Genomic DNA, 20,451 nt, shown 5'->3' on the forward strand with positions numbered 1-20,451 from the left:
AAACAATTTTCTTTTGAATATGTTAGATGAATTTGCTTACAGTCTAGGAAGAATAATCAGATTAAATGTCTGTTTTGTTCTGTAGCTTTGTGTTCATGGTCAATTTTTAGGGGCTTTTTTATTTGAATTACTTTGAGAAGCAGAATACCTTGAGAGACACATTAATGCAATTTTTCCACATTGTTGAGTCACATTATTCCATGTCTGACTGCTTGAGAAACTTCAGTGTCTTATTAAATATTAAAATTTATTCCTAGTTATTTAAGAGGTTGCTAATTCTTTTTCTTGGGAAAAAAAATCTCAGCTTTAAAAAAAATGTGTTAATTATTTTTTAATCAAATACATGATCTGCAGGTATGGCTTGGCAGTGAGCGAACTGGATGTTGTTCTTTCTTAGTGAGAAGTTGCACTCCGGGATTTCCTAAGAGACTCACTGGAAATAACACTTAAAGCTTATGTGGAACTGGTGGTGATTGTGCTTTGACTTGTTTCCACGGCATTGCTTATCACATAAATATTGACACTTTTTGCAGTCCAGTTTTTCCTGTTAGGGTGCTGTTTTCTGTTGCTTCTAATTTTGCAGACTTGCACCATCTCGAGCTGCAGTCAGGCACTCCCACCAGGGCTGGGCTCAGCTGGCTGTCACTGCTGCTGCTCCTGTTGGGCCAGGTTTGAATTCAACCGCGTTTTTCCTTTTCAGCCAGATTTTAGTTTGGGTCTTACCCCATCCCTGAGCTCTCCAGGGACATCCCCCTACTCTCTGGAGGACAGAAGAGGGTTGCAGGCATCATTCCTGCAGCCCCTGTGGACTGCAGCACGTGAGCCATGAGGAGGAGACCCCACCCTGTCCCCAAGTGGCCGCTGCTGGCATTTCTTAGAGCTGGGGAAGCCCTAAGGGACAGCAGCTTTCAAGCAGGTAGCTGGGGGTGAGGAGGAGAGGGGGAGAAGGGACTGAAGAATGAAGACAGGAGGTAACAAAGGGTAACCATTTCTCTCTTCAGTGAGAAATGGGGCTTGGGAGCAGGTGGACAAAAACGAGTTTGAGGGATGGTTCTAGGGCAGAAGGGGGCTGGGGCAATCCTCAGGGGAAGGATAACGAGGTGGGATGGGATTGAGCTTGGTGTGTGGTTTAGAGATACTGTCCCTGCTGCTGCTGATCCAGGTGACGAGGCTACTGCCTGCATTCCTGCCACCCACAAAGAATGACACCTCTCTTCCAGTTCATTTACTCATCTGACATAGCCAAAAGAGAGCAGAGAAGTGATTTTTTTTTTTCCTTTTCCTTTTTATTAAAAAGCACAGTAACCTCCCCTGGGGTGAGGAGAATGAGCAGGGGAGGGCAGCAGCCACTTAACCCCCCGCCAGCTGCATTCCTTCAGCTGACTGCTGCTGCCTAAGTCCAGGGAAAAGACTGAAGTGAGAAGTAACACCTGCTGCCACCTCCACGCACACTCGTTTCAAAGCCTAGCTCTTTTAATAGTAAGTGCTGCTTTCACGGGAGCTCTCGGAGCTAATGAAGCACGGCTTTGTGCACGTGTCACAGCTGGCTGGTCCGTGCAGGGTTTTGCAGTGCACCTGGTCTGTGAATGAATCTCACTCTAGAAGAAGAGAGGCCCCACTGATGACCCCATTACAGCTGATGAGCGTTTCTGCCTGCCTGCTGGGCTGCTGAGATCAAATGGCAACGAGGACAAGGTGCAGAACGCAAAACGTAATGAGAAAGAACATAATAGGGAAAATACAGCAGTTTTAAAAAGAGGTAGCCAGCCACACAGACACCGACAAGGTTTTAAATTGTTGCTGTGAAATATAAATCACATCTCTGTAGCCAGCTGGAATTGTCACCGGAGCTGGCTGTACAGGAGAAGGTTTTGTGTCAGGAGCTGCACCCCAAAGGACTTCGTGCAGTTTCATGTCTTACCTGTGTGGCTTGGCTAAGAAAGAAAATTCCTGCCAGGTTTGCCCAAAGTTTGTCTTTGCTTCTGTAGGATGAGGCACCGTGTTAGAGACTGCAGCAGGAAACACAAGGGATGTATTTGTCTAGGAATCAGCCATTAGTTCAGTTGCATGTGTTTTCCCACATCTGAGAGGAAGGGGAATGCTTTGGGATCCTTTTCCTTATTTTACCCTTGTTTAAAGTAATGGTAAAGCATTGAGAATAGTAAGTAAGTAAATACATGTGCACATTCTTTAAAGGAATACATTCATCTTAGGTCCTGCTTAGGTGGAAACACTTGTGCTGTGGAGACCTTGATAACTGGAGCAGTCAGTCTTTGCCCAAGTTGTTGAGCTGACTGCTGAAAGAGGGAGTTTGGCTTTTCTCTCTCTAAAGAAAAGGAGACTTTATCTGTAAGTGAAACCCAGAATTAAAGGGGAAGCCTTGTGCTGTTCAGCCTGTTTTCAAACATCACTCAGCTGAGTTGATTAGCACAAGTAGTCACAGCTGAAAATTGTTTGAATTGTATTTTTCTGCACTTATTTTGGCTATGTAGAAATGGGTTGGTGATTGTTAAACATTTTCACATATGCAGACATGTGCCTGCCGTTAGCAATTCCTCTGCTACCAGCCAGCATACACGGGCTCTGTGTGCTCCATCACGCCGTACGTTGCGTGCCACTCCGATTTCCTGGGCAGCAGCAGGGACTTCAATGAGTTCTTGCTAGATTCGTGCCTTCTTTTCAGTATTATCACAAAAATGGTAAAGATTCCACCTGGAACATAAGGAACGATGGTTGATTTTCAGATGAGAATGGAGAAGAGTCAGGTGGGGTTTGTTCTAGTGCTTTTTGACTGCTGTATTATCTTACAGGAACGAAGTTTTTTCTCCTCCTACGCTTGCGCACAAAAAAGAGTTGGCTAGCTGTAACAGCTCAGCTTTGGAGTTTCAGCTTTACCCTGAAAGCCACAGAGAATGGCAGCGGGTTTTAATGAAATCACTGTTACTTGTTTTTCTGTTCCTCATTACTCTCTGCTCTGTGGCACTGTCATTACCCACCTGGCATCTTATCAATGCAGACTTGTTGCATTTGTGCCACCCCTCTGAAAGACCTTGTTGAGAGATGCATTTGCTCTGTGCAGTGCTTATAATGAAGCACAAGAAGTAACTGACCTAGATTAACTTTGAGTCTAGACTGAGATCAGGACTGTCAGAAAAAATTACTTTTAGGTTGGGCATAGACATGGAAATAATTGGCAAATATCAAGTACTGTGACATTTTTTTGTTTGTTTCTGGCATAAGCATAATCAAGGAAAAGTGATCTTAACAGCAGAGCACAAATCTGTCGCTGTGATGCAATATGTCCAGACAAATACATCCAAATTTAGGTTGTGTGAGCAGACAGTCTCACTGCAAACAACTGATCTGTTAGCCCAGCCGTGAAATGCTCGCGGGTTCCGGCGTGGGTTGTTTCTTTTGCCCCTTTTCTTAGCAAACACTTTGCCACGCAGGACTTGAGTAAGGAATGTTGTTCTGTGACCCCCTCAGCCTCGTTTGTCAGAAACGCCGGTTAATTGGACGTTGTTCCTGCATGGGTAGGCTTTTCATATGCTTCATTTTAATCTACTTTTTCTAATTAATACTTGCTTCAGATGGCATCTGTCTGGGCAGATTTTTGGACCGTAGCCTGGCACAGCGGAATCCAGGCTCCCGAGGTGCGGGAGCTGTCGCGTGGCTCCAAGTCCCAGCCGAGAGGGACCCTCGTCCACTCCTCCTGGGGAGGAGCCCCGTAGCTCCTCCGGCCTCTGCTGCCCTTTTCACAGCCTCACGGGGATAGCCAAGACCTCTGGGGCCTTCTGCTCTGAGCCCTGCCCCAGCAGGGCCACCCCAAGCAGGGGGCCCAGCCCCATGTCCAGGCGACTCCTGGAGATCCCCCAGGAGCCCCCACAGCCTCTGCCCAGTGTAAAGTGATTTTCTCCTCCTTATATCCATGTAGCCTTCATCTGCCAAGAGAGGACTTTGATGGGAGCAGCTAATGCTGCTTTGGTGTTGAAGCTCTGCTCTCTTTTGTTCCTAGCAGGGAGTGATGCACCTGCTTGATCTCTCCTCTGCCTTTTAACAGCAGTGAGCCACACGGGGGGACACGTGTTCAGAAGGCACGGAACAGTGGGGTTCAAGCACAGAAACTCAGGGGTAGGTGGCTTTAATGCCTTAGATTACCCAGAGGAGATAAAAACACTGTGGCAAAAAAGCTGGTAGAGGAAGTGGCATTTAACATGGGATTTCTTTTCATGTCCCTGCACACTGATCAGCCTCAGCTTGAACACCCCTCTTCCAGCTTGCTCTGCTGATCCTTTCACAGTCAGTAACAGCTGCTCAGTTTGCATCATAAAGTTTGGGGGAAAGTTTAATCAGAGGTAGCAAGTCATTTAGAACTACACAACTCTTATTGTTCCTTTGCTAAGGTTACAAATGCCTGCTCATCATTGTGGGATGCACATTGGGTTGTGGGATGCCCTCTAATGAGCTAAGTGCAGCAGGTGCCTGTTTTCCATGCCACTGCCTGCTTCCCCCAGTCACTGCACTGAATGGGTGGTCTTTGACTGGAAAAATACCACAGGGGCAGAGGGGATGCTTTTAGGAAACCTGAAGTCTCATACATGGGAGGAAATCACCCATTTTCCTACCTTTGGGCAGCCAAGATATTCCTGTTTTGGAGGCTGTACGCAGACAGAGCTGCTTCCCAAGGACAACAAACGTTCATTATCCCACGAGCTGTAATATTCAGCACTACCCCTCCTTATAAACGGGGAAAGGACTCGCGTTTGCATAGAGAGCAGCACATGAAAGTGAGAAGTTGTGTAGGGTGAGAAGCACGTGTTAAAGGGTGGTTCGTGCATTTAAACCACACTCAGCCTGTTCACCATGTGACTGCAGTCTGGTTCCAGCACTGACTTCATATTTGTGACACCATAGGTCACTGTGCTGTAAAGATACAGGGAAATTAAGGAATATGGGGCAGTGGGATGGCTTTGAGCTCCGCAGCCACTTTTGATAGCCACAGAAGGCACGCCAGCTCGCTGCTTCCTTTTAAAGGGATGAGCAACCAGAAGGACCTTTAGTAGAAACCCAGATTTCAGGAACTGTAACATACACCACCCAGAGCCTACTGCTGGCACAACCCGAGGCTGGAGATGACAATGCTCACCTGCTGAGAGAAGGGCCAGGAGGACGATGGCCAGCGGTGCCAGCTGACAGGAGCTGCCCACCTTGTAGAGGAAGGCCTCCATGCAGTACTGCGGCTCCGTGCTGCCCGCGGGGCAGAAGGCATCAGGGGGGCACTTGGTTGGTTTCACGTCTGGGCTCTAATTGAGAGAAAAAGCAAGTTCTCAGCAGCAGTGTAAGCATCGCCTCTGCTCCATAATGAGAGCTTCTGGGCCTGGGGCACACTGTGAAAATCTGCTTTATAAGGTACTCACTGCCTTGCTGGCTCAGAAGAGAGATTAGAAGTGACTCAAGCCCCCACATGAAGCCCTTGGTGGACACAAACTGGGGCAGAGAGGCAGAACTAGCAGCCAGCCACCTGAAACAGCAGCATCGCCAGCATCAGGTGCTGGTGGTGCTGCTGCTTCTCCTTTCCTCCCCCTCAGGAGCTGAGGTGGAGCCACCCATGTGCTCGCCCAGCAGGTAACTGCACCACTCTGTGTGTGTGGGCTGGGGGCTGTGCAGAAACCAAGGGGATTAGGGGACAGACAGTGCTGCAAACAGCTGGGAGACACCAACACCACCCCAAATCATGAGTGTGAAGGGGTGGCGCACGTCAGCACTAGAGGAAAACAACCCCAAAATGAACCTGCAGTTGTTCAGTTCGGCCTGACAGGCTCTGTGGTGTTACTTAGAGCAGGGTGAAGGGAGAAGGTGTCATTATCCAGCCAGTCCACAGGCCAAACAGCCCAGTTAATGGATACCCCGTCCCCTGACAGCCCACCGAGGCCGGGCAGCTCCAAGGGTGGCACAAAGCCAGGCTCCCGGTGTCATAATTGCAAGCGGCTCCCTCTGTCAGGGCTCTGTCGGTATTTAAGGAAAGGAAATAGGCTCAGCTAAAAATGGCGTTAATTAAAAGTGCATTAGCTCGTCACGGGACGTTTGTATTTGTTAAGCCAGGCTGCCAAAGCGGCCTGAGGAGACTCACCGGGCAGTAGTGGTTCTCTGGGCACACGTCACAGCTCTCCTGGCCCTGCTGCAATTGGTATTCTCCTGGCTCGCAGGGCTTGCACGCGGTGTCACCGGGACCTTTGAACATACCTAAGTAGCAAACAAGCACAAAATTAAGATCTGGGACTAGACCCTGGGGCCTTTGCAAATTGCATATGGATGAGTTTGCTTTCAAAGCCGCAAGGAGAAAGAGCACGAAATACTTGATGTGCATGACAAAAGCTGAGCCTGGACTTTGGTTCTTGCTGGGTGGCAAAGGGGCAGGAAAAGGAGAATAAGTGCAGGGAAAGGGACCAAATGACACCTGGCTTCAGATGTGGAAGCAGTGCGTTTGAGGAGTACAGTGGGAGCTGGGTTCAGTGCTGAGCTGCGGCTTTAAAGCAGAGGGAAGGTTGGAGCTGGAGGTCAGCAGCATTTCATCCCCTCTAATTTGGGATTCAAACACCTTTTCCAGCTGCTCAAAACTTGCCAAGCAAAGTTTAACACACAGCTCAGTTTCCGAAGCTCTGAGGGAGTGACAGGTCAGGAAAGTCACGGGTCTCAGAGCGATTAATGCTGCTTTGCATGGTTAAAGCATCCCCAGTGCTCCCTCCATGGTGCAGGCTGGTGGCAGTGCTCTGCAGCCCAGCATTAACCACAGGAGCAGGAAGATTTGGCGCAGCACATCCTGGCACACTAGCAAGGGCCAAAAAGAGACCCTCCCAGCATCTTTCCATCAGTGCAGCAGCAGAATTTTGCCCCACAGACATCAGCCGGGGCACTCAGGATGGCAGGGAGCGATGCCCTTTGGGTCAAAAGACAAAAGTTTGGGGAAGAAATCCTCCCTTCTGCTGCTGAAGCCACACATACCCTGCTTCCTTGCACTGCCCAAAGCTGTGCAATGCACTGAAATTGTTGTGACCTGTGACCGCAGCCCCCCAGTGCTACCCACCTGCCCGGCACGGCGCGCACGCCTCGGCTGCCTCATGCAGAGCCTCGTGCCCACCGGGACAGGCCAGACACATTGAGCAGCTGGAGGTGCTGGGGAGAGGAGCAGAGCAAGACAACACCATATGACCAGCACGCTTTGAGACCAAGCCGACCTGCTGACGCCTGCTTTTATATCAGCTCACAGCCAGGGGCTGAATTCTCCTCTGTCTGCCAGCTTTTGCCATCCTGTAGGCAGCTGTGGTGTCTCTCCCCCGTGTGGTTTCCCCCATATGTCTAAGGGTCAGGCACATGATGGCATTTCTGGCTTCTCCTTGGTTGCTTGTTTGCATGAAACAAGTCAGAACTCAGTGTCCCAGCTGTTGCTGCTCCCTAGCAAACTCGTGTGGAGCTGCTCGATGGGTGCTGAAGGGATTTAGGAGTGGCAGACCCACTACGTAGCCACATAAGCCCCAGTGTCCATTCCTGTGGCAATTTACTCAAAATTCGGCCAAGATCTGCTGCAGCACGTGGGACAAGTGAGCACGAAGTGACACGGGCTCATCTGCTTTGGCTGCAAAGCCTGCAGCCAGCTAATCCCAGGACACACAAGCCAACAGCCCACTTTTTCTTCACTCTGGGGTTACCCAGCTGTCAGGATGCTCCCCCCATCACACAACCCCTCTCTCACCACAGCTCAGCACCAGCTGGGAGCCAGGGGGACACCTCTCTGGCCAGCACGTTGGCTCTCACAGCTCAGTGGCTGCTACCAGATATGCCACCCCATCCTGTCCCCAAGGTCACGCAGGGATTTCTTACTTGCAAAACGATCCAGGCAGGCAAGGCAGACAAACAGCTGCATTTTGCTGGGAGCTAAAATAACCTGGAAGAGAAAAGAAAAAAAAACGAGCAAGTTTTCAGGATCTTTCCTCCACCGTCCCTGTCCCCACACTGTCAGACAGTTGCTCATCTTCATTTTGCACACAAAGAAATGAGGCACTGGCACAGGCTGCCCAGAGAAGCTGTGGATGCCCCATCCCTGGCAGTGCTCAAGGCCAGGCTGGATGGGATTTGGGCAGCCTGGGCTGCTGGGAGGTGTCCCTGCCCATGGCAGGGGGACAGAATTAGATGATCTTTAAGGTCCCTTCCAACCCAAACCATTCTGTGATTCTATGAAATGGACTCCCTCCAGCATGGCAGGGAAGAGGAGAGGAGGCATAGAAAGAAGTACCACGGACTACAGATGAGCAAGAGGAAAGAAAAACTTCCTCCCACGCTCTGCAAGGAAAATGCATCTTTTTAAACCGATAACTGCATAGTATGGGGGCCACGTTCATGGAGTCCTCCTGCGGTCTAGCACACTGAACAAATTTGCCAAGTGAAGGCAGTGACATGCTGCACCATTGTCACCAGTGACAGTCTCCAACTGCTGCCTAAAACGCTTTTTGCCTCCCAAACTCCCCAAACGATAGCCAAGATTGAGGTGTGAGCTGAGAAGTTCTGAGCACGGCTTTTCAAGAGACCACTTGTGTGTGTAGAAGGAGCTCTTAATTTGGATACAGAATAGCTGCTGCGCTGCATGTGTTAATTAGGCTTTTGCATAAGTAAATGCTGGCCCCTTCTGAACGTGTTGTCACGCTGTCTGCGAACACGCTGTACCAGGCTCATGTTGCATACGTCCAGGTACAAAAAGGAGCTTGCTGAAAACCCAGCTCGCGATGTCTGGGAGGTAAGGGGAGTGTTACACTTAATATTCAGACTGCAGGAGGCAGCCTAACAAAACAAAACAACAAAAAAAAAAATAGAAAACCACCATGTTTTAGACTATTTTTTGTTGTTGTAAATAAGAGAAATGTTTTCCCTTCTTGACCCCCCTCACCCCTTTATGCTATAACCAAATTTCATTAAATTTATTTCCTGGTTTTCAGGAATAGGCTTTCCTTGCGGTGTTAGTATTAGCTAGCTGCAAACAGGAACATGACTTGGTCTGAGACCTGTTTTTTTTTCCTTTTTAATAAAACATCAATAACAGTAAGAGAGGAGAGCTGCTATTCTATTTTTGGCCTGAAAAAAATAACCTGTTTATTCTCCAGTGTTTTTAAGCTACCTGGTAATTGCATCTGGCCCCACAAAAGAGCCTTTCCCAGTCTGATGCGAGCTCATCTGGGCTGAATACAAACCAAACCCAAACTTTACCTTTCTGGCACGCTCTGCAGGCTGCGGCCCCGGACTCGTTCGCATAATGGCCGGGTGGGCAGGGCGAGCACACGGTGCTCCTCGTGGTGCTGGGGGGAACAGAGCAGAGATTAGGGTGATTTTCACTCATCGGGGGTCCTCCATGCTTAAGATAGTGGAATATAGCTCTTTTTCTCCACTAACAAGTCTAAAAGCAGGGAAATTTAAATGAGGGAGTTCAGGCAGAAAAATAACAACCTGAAATTGCCTGAATGGTAAGGAGCCAGTGATAAAAAAAATTAACTATTATTAACATTAGCTATGTGGAAATATATACGAGCTATAGGGAAAGGTTCTGATTCTGAGTTCTGGGCCTTAAAATATAGATTTTAGACAGGTTTAAAATAAAACATGGTTTAGAGTCAGGCTCAAATCCACACTCTAGGCAGGTTGGTCTGCATTGGGAAGGTGCTCGATGGTGTTCAGCTCCCATAGTCTGAATTAAGGGGAGCTGCTCCACTGCTGAGAGGTCACAGAGCCGAAAAGGGAGCTCAGCCACAGGCACTGGTGTGTGGGAGTCCTGACCTTAAACAACAGGGACTGTGGGAACGGGGATGTAACACATCAGGCCTCTGGGAGGATGAGAAAGAAAATGGAAAGGCAGAGAAGGAGGAAATCTGGTGCATGCATTACAGAGCCAAATCCCCAACAATGAGCATGTGGGCTTAAGAATTTGTTAACACACGCAGGGATGATTTGGAGGAAAACAAGGACACGCTCTTTAATCCCTTTGGAAACCCCAGGGCTGAGCAAGATTTGTGGAGGAAAAAAAGAAAGCAAATACTTGGCTTAGACCAAGCCAACACAGGGCTCTGCATCAGCTGGAGCTGCTCATGGCCCAGGGGCAGTGGGAGAAGTCCCAGTACCACAAAAACTGGAAGCAATGCCACTGGGGCTGCCATGCAGACCGGGAATGGTTTTGAGGGAGAAGGCCCCTGCTCTGTGCCACCAGCCACCTCCACCACCCTGGGTCACCTACTTGGCGTAGTGTCCCCGCGGACACGGCAGGCACTGCTGCTGTCCCCACGCGGGCTGGTAGTGCCCCACTGGGCAGGGAACGCAGGCACCAGGGTCTGTGCACAAGCCCCCTGTGCAGCACGAGCAGCTCCAGGCACCTGAAAGGGACAGAGATGGGGGAACAGGGCTGTGAGACTGAACTTCGCCCCCTGGGCTGGTCAGCATGGGGCAGGGCAATGAATGGAGATCCAGGTCCTCCAGCAAGACCATCTTAAGGGGTGGAAAATGATGATATGAATGCTAGCGATGGTGCTGTGCTCCATTAGTGAGCAGGAGAACAGCCATAAGACAATGGGCTCAATTCTGTCAACATGGACTTCTGGTGAGAAGACCAAGACTGCTTTTTCCTCTTTCAGTTTGAGGGGAGAGGAGGGTTTTCCTTACTTTCCACCACCACGCAAAAAGAAAAAACACACTTCTTTTGATTCCTTAGCAAATTTACATTTGCAGGAAGCAGAACTGAAGCAGAAAACCCCAAGAGCAGAGAATCTGCCATAAGTAGAACCAGCTTTTCTTTGAGCACAGGCAAGGCAGTATTCCCACCAGACATAAGCTCCAGCAGTCTTTGCTCCACAAAACAGATCTGAGCTACGCAGAACAATCATGTGGGATTTGCTGTAACGGCACATATCAGATCCACCGTCCCACTTCTTGCAGCAACCAGCCCTTGGCACTGCAGGGACAAAGCATGGGCAAGACAAGGTCCTGCAGTAACACATCCAGCACACAAGGGTGGTGGGAATTGCCTCCTGTCCTCTGCAGATTTACCCTAGAGCATCAGCTCTGCTCATGCCTCTCTTGGAAAGAGCCCAGCAGCAGGGGAAGTGCATGGCTTGCATTTTATTTTTTTGTTTTGTTTTGGTTTTTGGGTGGGGACATTGAAAAAACAAATACTTTGCAACATGCAAAGAGCTTCTGAATAAAGTAAACTCTTCACTGCAACAGAGGTTGCCTGGGTGGTTTCTCAAGCCCAAGGGAAAAAGCTGTTTCTGTAGCAGGGATTCATTCCCATTCAACCACTAGAGAGTTTGAGACTTTGAGAAAAGTTTGAGACTTTTCCTGTCTTTGGCCCTCTGTCAAAAAAAAACATCCTCCTGCTGGTAAATGAGGTTGCACTTGTGTTACACTTCGTGGTTGCAATCCCACCACTTCTCCATCCTGCTGGGGAAACCTCAGGAAGACCAACAGCACAAGGCAGCCACGTCCACGCCTTTCACTTCAGAAGGATGCAAGAAATTCACTCCCATGTCTGCTCCCTATCCAAGCCCCCAACACCATGTGCTGCTCTCACCTCCCCCGACCTCTCAACTTTCCCACCTAGCACGGAAGAGCTGGGGCAAGCACAAACTCTTACCATCATTGGGAAACGTCCCTGGGGAGCAAGGGGCACACGCTGTCACGTTCACTCTGCTGCAGTTGGAGGGCGCAGTGGTGGTGAGGGACGGAGCTGTTGGCGGAGCCCCAGGAGACGTGGTGACATCTGGAGGGGTGGCCGAGGCACCGGTGGATGTGGCTGTGGGTGCGTGAGAGGTGGTCGTGATCCCAGGGATGGTCGCAGTCACCGGCAGGGTGGTGGGCAGAGCTGGAGCAAGTGTGTTTGTGCTGGGGTCTGCCGATGGCACGGCTGTGGCCGTGCCGAGGTCTGCGGTGGTGGCCACCCCCCCAGCAGCTGGGGGTGTGGAGGCAGAGGTCGTGGTGGCACTGGGAGGCAGCGGGGTTGATGCAATCGGGGCTTGGGTAGTGGTCAGCTGGCCTAAAGCAATATCTAAGAACAGGAAAAAACATAATTACTGGTCAGATTACTGCTCTCCAATTAATGTAGGCATCCCATTAGGTTTTTAACAACTGCTTAACCCACAGGTCCCTGTTTGATGCCTAGAAACTGCCTTATTCTATGTTCCATTACAGAGCAATATAGAAACATCACTGGCACACGAGAGACTTATAAAGGACATGCATTAGAGTCCTAGAACCATGTAGGCTGGAAAAGACCTGTAAGATCATCCAAGCCCCATGCTGAGGAGCTCTGACACTCCTAGATAAGGGGCTGTAAGAATTGCCCGAAACATTTGGTTTTGCTAGGGGCAGCCGCTGAAGGCAGCTCACCCTGAGATCCCACAGCAATCTGATTTAAGATGCTTGTCAAGTTGCTGCCTGTTTCATCCCATCTTGGTTAAAGGGATCAAGAAAAAAAAAAGTCACGGGTTTGGGATTTCTTTTAAGCTGTTCTGGAGATGCATCCAGCAACCCAAAGGGAACCTGCCCGTGGGCAGAGACTTGATTTGATTCCCAAATCCCTCCCCTGTAAGAGCAGTGGTGGCTTCTTAGCCAAAAAGCCATCATCTTCAGAGAACTGGGGTATTACTGCCGTTCAAGTTGTTTGCTGTAATCCATAATAGACTGAACTCGTATCTGCTGATGACAGCAATCTCTCAGCACATGACCATGGGAGATGGATGTTTTCCAGTCTCAGAACGGAGGAAAAGCCCATCGAGCTAAACAAAAGAGAAGGAGCAGGTCGGTTTTCATTTAGCAGTGCCGTACTAAGCAAACAAAGCAAAACAAAACCAGCCCATTCATGCCACCACAGCACTCACATCAGCTTGGGTCGGGAATTCAGGGCAGGGATTTCCTCCATCAAATAACTGCAGCTTCTGAAAACATGCAGCTTTGTATAGCATCAATCTGCAGCTATGGCTGCCCGTTGCTTTTTTTCCTCTCACCTGCCCTCTTATGGCAAAGTGCTAATGTGTGGTATAAGCAGTTCAAGGGCACACACACCCCCCTTTAATTCTTTTAATAAGACTTGTTAGTTATTGGAAGCCAGAGGTTCACAGATACGCCCAGCTACTCTCTTAGAGGCAGCTGGGAAAAAACAAGTAGCTCTGAAAGTAAAGGATTTGTTAAATTGCCAGGAATAGCGATTATAAGAAGGCATCAAACTCAGCAGGCAATTAAGCTGTTTCTGGAGTGCGTCACCTCAGAGCTGTAAGTTACGTCAGGTTTTATTTCAGGACCAAACGGGTGACTCAGGGCCCAGCAGCGCGTTCCCAGAACTTTCACTCCCCATCACACAAGGTTTGGGCTCCTCCAGCCACCACGGCGAGGGGCTGCCAAAATCAGGTGGCCTCCAAGGGGAAAGCAAAAGGATTATTTTAAGAAGCTGCTTTAGGAGGGTGATGGAGACTAGAGAATGCAGCTGACACCCAACGGCAAGATGCAGGTGAGGGATGAGAGCTTGGAGCCACACCATGTGGTGGTTGCGGACACACAGGTCACTGCAAGGTCCTTCCCAAGCCAGCTCTTTGAGCTCTCCTCAAGCCTTTGATTTCACACTCTTTGGGCCGTGTCTGCCCACATGATGCTGAGCACCGCGGGTACTGGTGCTTAGTGCTACCCCAGCATAAACAGCAACACGCAGATGAAGCTGGCTAGCAGCACCACTTAGGCTTCTATGGCAAAAAGAGGTCAGTGAATAAAAGAGTCCTTATGAAGCTGTGATCACAAGGAAACAACCTCTTCAAAGTGCTCCCTCCTAAGCATATACTGACCGCTTTGTACTCAGCGTTTCAGAAGACCCAGTCTTTCTACAACTCCTGAGAAAGGCAGCAGATGAACACCCAGCTGTCTGGGCCACTGCCCACGTTTTCTGGCTCTATCTCCCAAAACAGAACCACTGAATTTAACAGTGATGTGTTTTTTTTTCTTCATACTTGTTTGTCCAAGATCAACATCCAAGAGACACCAGCACTGGTCTACGCAGCTCTTGGCCTTGCTTTGACCAGAGACAGGCAATTCCCCTCCCCTGCCTTAGGGGCTGAAGTCAGTCTGCTTCTCTTTTCTCCTGCCTGGCAGCAAGCCGAGTCAGCCCTAATCTTCATTAAGCTAATCTCAAAGTAAACACTAGAAGCAGTTTGAGGGCACCATAAAGTCCTCCCAGGAAAAGCTCTCAGAAGGACCATGATGTGATCTCCTGCACAGCAACCTGTCCCAAACGCTCATCTGCCAGAGACTCTGCAGTGGATTTTGTTATTTTGGATTGCACACAGCTAACCCACGTCTGGTTTTGTTGTTTAAAAGCAAGGTATTTTAGTTGAATATTACTTTCTCATAAGCTTTCACTGTTTGGTTGGTTCTGCTGTTAAGTGGTGGCACTGTTAAGGAGGATTATTTTAGTGAAAGTTGTCCTTTCATAATGTGTTATTAGAATAATCATAAAATATTAAATAATTAATAATCATTCCAAAACATCAGTAGCCATCAGTGGCCAGCACTTCATAAAGCTGTTTAAACAACTTTTGGAGGAAAAAAAAAAAGTAGTGATGCTAGAAAAAAATAATTTTGAGCATCTAGACAAAAAAAAAAAAAGCTAAATGTTTGGTTTTACCAATTACAGCATCACAGGTATGAAAAAAGCAATACTCAACTGACCTGCTCAGCTCTCCAAACAGTTTTCTCACCTTTCCTCACTTACAGTTTTCACGTGTTTACGGCAGGAATCAGGGATTCTGCTTTCTATAGACAATTTTTTTAAGACATTGAATCAACAAAAGTACCTCCAGAGACACGTGAGGGATGTCTTTTTGTGACAGCTTGGCATGGTGTTTTATTCAAAAAAGCCTCAAGGATGTCACGGAAGGAAGGTTATTGGAACCCTTGACTGCAGAGCTAACCCTTCCTGATTTATAGGACATGCAACCCCGCCGACCTGCATACACATGGGCACTGGCTGAGAACTCACAAAATGCAGAAATAGGAGGGACAGCCCCTTAGTTTTTCTTCCCAGCCTTGCACAACAGCACTGCCTGCTATTTGGGAGGAACCAGTCCTTCAAGCCATACGCAACCAAGCCAGTGGTTATCTACGTGACTATAACACTACTTTGGTGAATTAAACAGCTGAATAACAGGCTTTTGAAACGGTGAGTTTCCCCGATTTAATTTCAAGAGAAGGGCTGCCAGGGGGTCAGATGGGAAGGAGCCAAGGAGCTCTGTGAAGCACAAACCGTTCTGGCAGAGCTGGTGGGTCCCTGCCCCAATGAGGCAGGTGGCCATGGACCCCCACCAGTCCCTGACCAGTGGTGGACTGCAGGAAGGGGAAGGTCGCAGGGCAGCACCATACCCTAAGAAGTTTCCAAGTTTCACGTGGCCAGACATGCCCTGAAAGAAACCTGGTCTGAAGCCCCAAGCGCAACAAGTTTTGGAGATCCCATGCTGCCAAAATATCAGTTATAAGAACGCGGTTATTTGATAGCAAAGCAGTGCAGGAGGAGGAGAGCAAGGAATGTGGCTGACAAAGGCACAACTACAAAAATATTCAGGCTCTTAAGGAGTCCGAGTTACCAAAAACACCTCATGAAAGTGAACGTGCCAGGGCATCCTGTTCCTCTGGGTTTGAGGTAAGGCGGTGCAAAGGCCACTTGTGCAAGTCCTCAATTTGCAGAGCAACTAGACCCCCCCACACACACCTTTTTTTTCTTTAAAAAGTAGGTTTTTATATTATGCTTTCAGCCCTGTGCATCTTTAACGCTGTTTCCAGCACCTCCCTCCCTCTGCCCACCCTTCAGTGGCAAAGCCCAGCGGTGGCACAGTGTCACCGTGTGTCACCCAGCCCCAGCAGGCCTCACCTGTCAGACATGCCGTGGCCAAGCTCCAGAGCAGAGGCGAGGGCCAGGCACCCATTTTTCCCCCGAGGAATGAGGGAGCTGGCCGAGAGGCAGGCCCAGCGGCTGATCTCCCACAGCTAACTGCTTATCCCGCCCCGGGTCCGTGCCCAGCACCGTCAGCTGATGCTGATCATGCGGCTCAGGCAGATCGGCCTCCCCCCAACAAAGGGGGGGTTTAATATTCGGGGACAGCAGCAGCAGGGCTTGCCGAGGCGCTGCTGGCCTCCTCCAGGTGAGATGCAAACTGAAAATTGAGCAGAGCTGCAGGCCTTCCCCTCTTCTCGTGGGGTGCAGAAACGCAGCGGGCTGAGGGAAGAGGAACAGGCAGAGCTGTGCCTGGCGGCTGGCCAGGCCCCCGTGATCTCCCTCAAGCGAAATGATTTCATTTTTAGACACCCAGGGTTTCCTGCAAGAAGAAAAACACCCTGGGAAGAACCCTCCAGTTCAAAGCAGCTCCCATTTCAACTGAGACGAGCTGCGCCACAACCAAAGCCCTGCCCTGGTGAGCTCAGCACTCGCCCCCCAACGTGACGGGCCAGGTTGTTGCTGTCAGGATCAAAGCCAGCGATCCTCATGATGGGTTTGGGGTGATGCCCCATCCCATCTCCTGTGTGTGTGTACCAGCAGCTATTCTGCTCACTGTTTGTGCCTCATTTACAGCCACAGAGACTCGGCTGAAGGAGGCACAACCTGCGTGATTTGGGCCATCAAGCTGTGGCAGCCCCCCAGAGCAAAGCACAAGCTGAGCTTTGTGAGCTCTGACACAAACCCCAAGCACTCCTCACAAGGGCCTGGGTGAGTTTGTCACACACAGCCCACGTGCTGGGTGTTCTCCCACCTTGTGCAGGCTGGGAGGTTGTGAGAGGGAAGTGTTGGAGGTGGTTGTTGTTGGTGTAGTCCCGCTGCACAGAGGGACTTCAGTGGTACCCAGAGCTCCTGACAGGGTCTGTAACCAGGGATAGGACCAAAGGGAACAGCCTCAAGTTGTGTCAGTGGAGGTTTATGTTGGAAATAAGGAGACATTTCTGCTCAAAAAGAGCAGTCAGGCGTTGGAAGGGGTTGCCCTCACCCACAAACCCTTCCCGTGCTCCTCAACAAAGCCCCGAGCACAGCAGGAGGGGAGGCAGGCCGCTTCCCGCAGTTGCTTCAATCACCAGACAAGTTTAAAACATTCTTCAGGCAGGGGCTGGTGCAACTTCAGGGCAAGGAAGTACAAATTGGTTAATTTACAAACTTCTGGCCTGCCCTGGCTGGTCTCAACTGAGACAAAATGCCTCTGCTGGTTGTTTTGCAGGGGATAAATAAAGAACAGCGCTGTGGCTGATCAAAAGCAAGGCCCGAGGCTGGCGCAGGGCCCTCTTCTCATCAGCTCAGCTGCTCTTCCAGAGGTGGTGAACCTCGTGTCCCCAAACGCACCAGGTACTACCCTCACCCTGGGGTTTTCAAGGCTTTGCCTGCTCCTCACAGTGGTGGCATTCCTCCAGGAGCAGGGCCTGCTGCTCAAACACACCAGCAGTTTGTACCCACTGCCACCCATCACCAAATGACCGCAAATCCCTTTGGTGTTAGATATCCAAGTGACTTATTTGTTTGCAGGCTGCTTGTTTATTAAATAAGAAACCCTGAGCAGGGAGAGCATCTCTCAAACATCAGTGAAGTGTGGCAACACATTCCTGCTTTGCACCCTGTCACTGAGCCTTGGGTACCTTGGGGACATCCTGCCACTTCTATTGCCTGGGAAACAGCAAGATAATCAGATAAGGGGCTACGAAGTGCAAGCTGGCTTCAGATATGTGCTTTTTTGGAAAACTGGTTTTCTTCACCCTTGTGGGCATTTTACAGTCATACTACACTGTGGCTGCATACAGAGATGGTACCTTCTGGCCAGTGCTCCCTCTTTTATAGAGGAAAAAGCGCTTGGAAGTTCCTGACACCCACAGGAAACTCTATGCCTGTCTGCTGGATTGGGAAGCAACTGGGAATCCAGAACCCCCCCTTCAGATACAGGGTTCTTCCAGGCCCAGGTATACAATTCAACTCTCATACAACAGCACAGGAACTCAGAGCTTTTCAGGTCAATGACCCATCAAAAGTCTGTGATTCAGCAATATAAATATGATTTATCCTCTGAAAGCTCTTCAGTAACTTACCTGCAGGATTGTTATGAGCATAGGCAGTGGATGAGCTTCCCAAGGAGCACAGCCTTTGCTCAAGGAGTACGACCAGACTCCTCAGCAGTTCTAGGCAGACCATGACCTTGACGAGCAGAAAGGCAGCCACCAGGAATTTCCTTCAGTTCAGGGGGAGGGAAGCAGTTCTGCCATGTGCTGCTCATGGACCTTAACACCTACCTTGTGCCTAGAGGAGGGCCAGGACACTTCTACGCTGGTAGGAAAGAAAAGCAAGGCAAAACCACCAACACATCCCAAGGCACGTACACAAGTGCTTTTTGTGCTCTAACACAGATTAAAACCTGTGCCTGACCGAATGGCCACATGATGGCACCACAGCTTTGAAGAGTGAAGACATCACCACGTTTCCGTCAAGACTAAAAGCATCCTAACCACAAAACAGCAGCGTGATATTTTTAAGCTGCACCAGCAGAAACCTTCATAATCTGTTGTGCAGATGGAAGAACAAAACCCACAGAAGAGAGGCTGGAGGAATCCAAGTAATGGGTTATTACAATCAAATACCTCAAAACTCTTCCTTTAAAGCTATTTATCTTCTGGATTTAGAGGGAATTAGAAACAGTGGCAATAGCCGGAAGAAAGGTATGCTACCGCAGCAGATCTGAGTTTATCCAAGCAAAGGCATGACAGTACAAAAACTGAATTCAGCAGTACTGCTCCCAGACACTAAATATTTTCTTCAATTAGCTCCCATCAGCTAAAAATGGGGTCTTAAAAAACGATGTGTAGGACTCCAGAATGGACCAGTGTCAGTCTCCTCTGTATAGTCAGTGTTAAGGATGCAGGTTAAATGTACTCAGTGCTCTGGGGTAAAAAAAAAATAAAATAATAATAATAATAATAATAATACATTGGTCAGCTGCTTTACAGCAGAATCTACAGAAAAAAATGATTTAATGAAATAAATGGAAGTCTCCCAGTAAAAAGGGAGAAAGCGCAGTTATCTGAAGCGATTTCCAAGCAGCTCTCAAGGATCAGATACAGCTGAGACACCAATGGCATTACCGCGTCACGAAGGATCGATCACTCAACAGCAACTGAAGACTCTTCGGCACATTGCTCGTGTTTCTGTATGTCCCATGGGGATTCAAACCCCTGAACATTCAACGTGAAGATGTCAGATGTCTCCTGCAATAACTCCTAGGGCATGTCCATCACCTGTCTCCTCCATGAAAAACAGCACAAATAAATACCAGGAAGAAGCAAATAGCGAACGCTACTCAGAAACCAAGCTCTTAAAGGCAGTTGGAGGAATCTTCCCAGGTCTGGTATGATGTGGGTATCCTGAAACACAACAGGTTCTGAAAACAGTTACCTCTTCTGCTTTGGAACCATCACAAGTTTTGTTTCTTGTCTTATTTTTCCTTTCCTGCTCTCAAGACATGTAGATACACTCAGATGTGCATGGAAATGTGAGAGGAGAATATCAAACATGTCAGAGCTCAATCAGAAGCTGTCAGGAATACCGGACAGCTTTAGGACAGTATCTGAGTCATTAGTCCAGGTCTTAAAATCACGAGACTTGGTATTAGAACGGAATCCTAGACGTTTTAAAAAAGCCAACTACTTGGCTAAGCCAGCTATGCTTTCCAAAATGTCTAGTGACACAGATGACTGAAAATAGATGGGTCTCATTCTGAATAGGCCATTCTCAGGAAGACAAGGCAACCTGGCACATCTTTACTCATGCAAAATGGATTAGTGAGTCACTCTTTTGGGTGCCAAGAAATCCTTCACAAAGCAAATGCCCTATGAAATAGGCAAAATGTGCACCTCAACCTACTCTCAAAGCTTTGTCACAAGAGTTTTAACAGAGCAGTTGACCTGGAACAGAATTTCCTTCCCAGCTATTCGATAAGGTCGGAGTGACACAGGAGAGAAAAACCTCAGACTATGCCTGGCACTGTGCAAGCGCAGGAAAGTGTAGCGGAGCCATGTCACAAGGCCATTCATAAAGCTGGAACGAGGCCAGCCACACGTGTCCTTATAACTCAACACTGAAAGGTAAGTCCTCATGCTGTATCACGGAATAAACTAGACCACAGAAATGGCATCTGTGAGCATGAACAGTTTCTGGGAGAAAAAGCAACAAAACCCACAAAAATCTTCCACAGCACGCTAAAATTGAGAGAAGCAGTCACTGCCATAAATTAGACAAAGAAGGCGTTCAGCAAATAGTGTTTATTCCACGCTTTCTTACCGTGCAGGCCATCCATGCATAGCATTTCTTCTTCCTTGGACCACCAAGTCTAGGCTGTGGTTGGGTGCTCAAGTAGATGCACA

General features: G+C 48.9%; 1 protein-coding gene across 2 annotated transcripts; it reads right to left on the reverse strand.

Moving 5' to 3' along the window:
• Positions 1-1,264: 1,264 nt before the first annotated feature.
• LOC137855513 (multiple epidermal growth factor-like domains protein 9) lies at positions 1,265-16,287 on the reverse strand. 2 transcript variants are annotated; one of them, XM_068679692.1, is made up of 9 exons: positions 15,938-16,287; positions 11,666-12,076; positions 10,274-10,409; positions 9,256-9,344; positions 7,879-7,942; positions 7,085-7,173; positions 6,131-6,243; positions 5,147-5,303; positions 1,265-2,712 (listed from the first exon to the last, which is right to left on the reverse strand). In XM_068679692.1, the coding sequence occupies exons 1-9, from the start codon at positions 15,990-15,992 to the stop codon at positions 2,561-2,563; spliced, it is 1,266 nt and encodes a 421-aa protein (XP_068535793.1). In that variant the 5' UTR covers positions 15,993-16,287; the 3' UTR covers positions 1,265-2,560. The 2 variants fall into 2 exon arrangements, with proteins under 2 accessions (XP_068535793.1, XP_068535792.1); XM_068679691.1 differs by lacking the exon at positions 15,938-16,287 and adding an exon at positions 12,718-12,817.
• Positions 16,288-20,451: the final 4,164 nt, after the last annotated feature.

The sequence above is a fragment of the Anas acuta genome, chromosome 4, assembly GCF_963932015.1.
Source record: "Anas acuta chromosome 4, bAnaAcu1.1, whole genome shotgun sequence".
Lineage (NCBI taxonomy): Eukaryota > Metazoa > Chordata > Aves > Anseriformes > Anatidae > Anas > Anas acuta.

Coding starts and splice junctions, on each gene's coding strand:
- LOC137855513 (XM_068679691.1), bottom strand. CDS start 12,802: ATGGGCTTTTCCTCCGTTCTGAGACTGGAAAACATCCATCTCCCATGG. Junction 10,410..11,665: donor AGGGACGTTTCCCAATGATG/GTAAGAGTTTGT, acceptor TGTCCCTTTCAG/GTGCCTGGAGCTGCTCGTGC. Junction 7,174..7,878: donor CTGCCTGGATCGTTTTGCAA/GTAAGAAATCCC, acceptor TCCTCTCCCCAG/CACCTCCAGCTGCTCAATGT.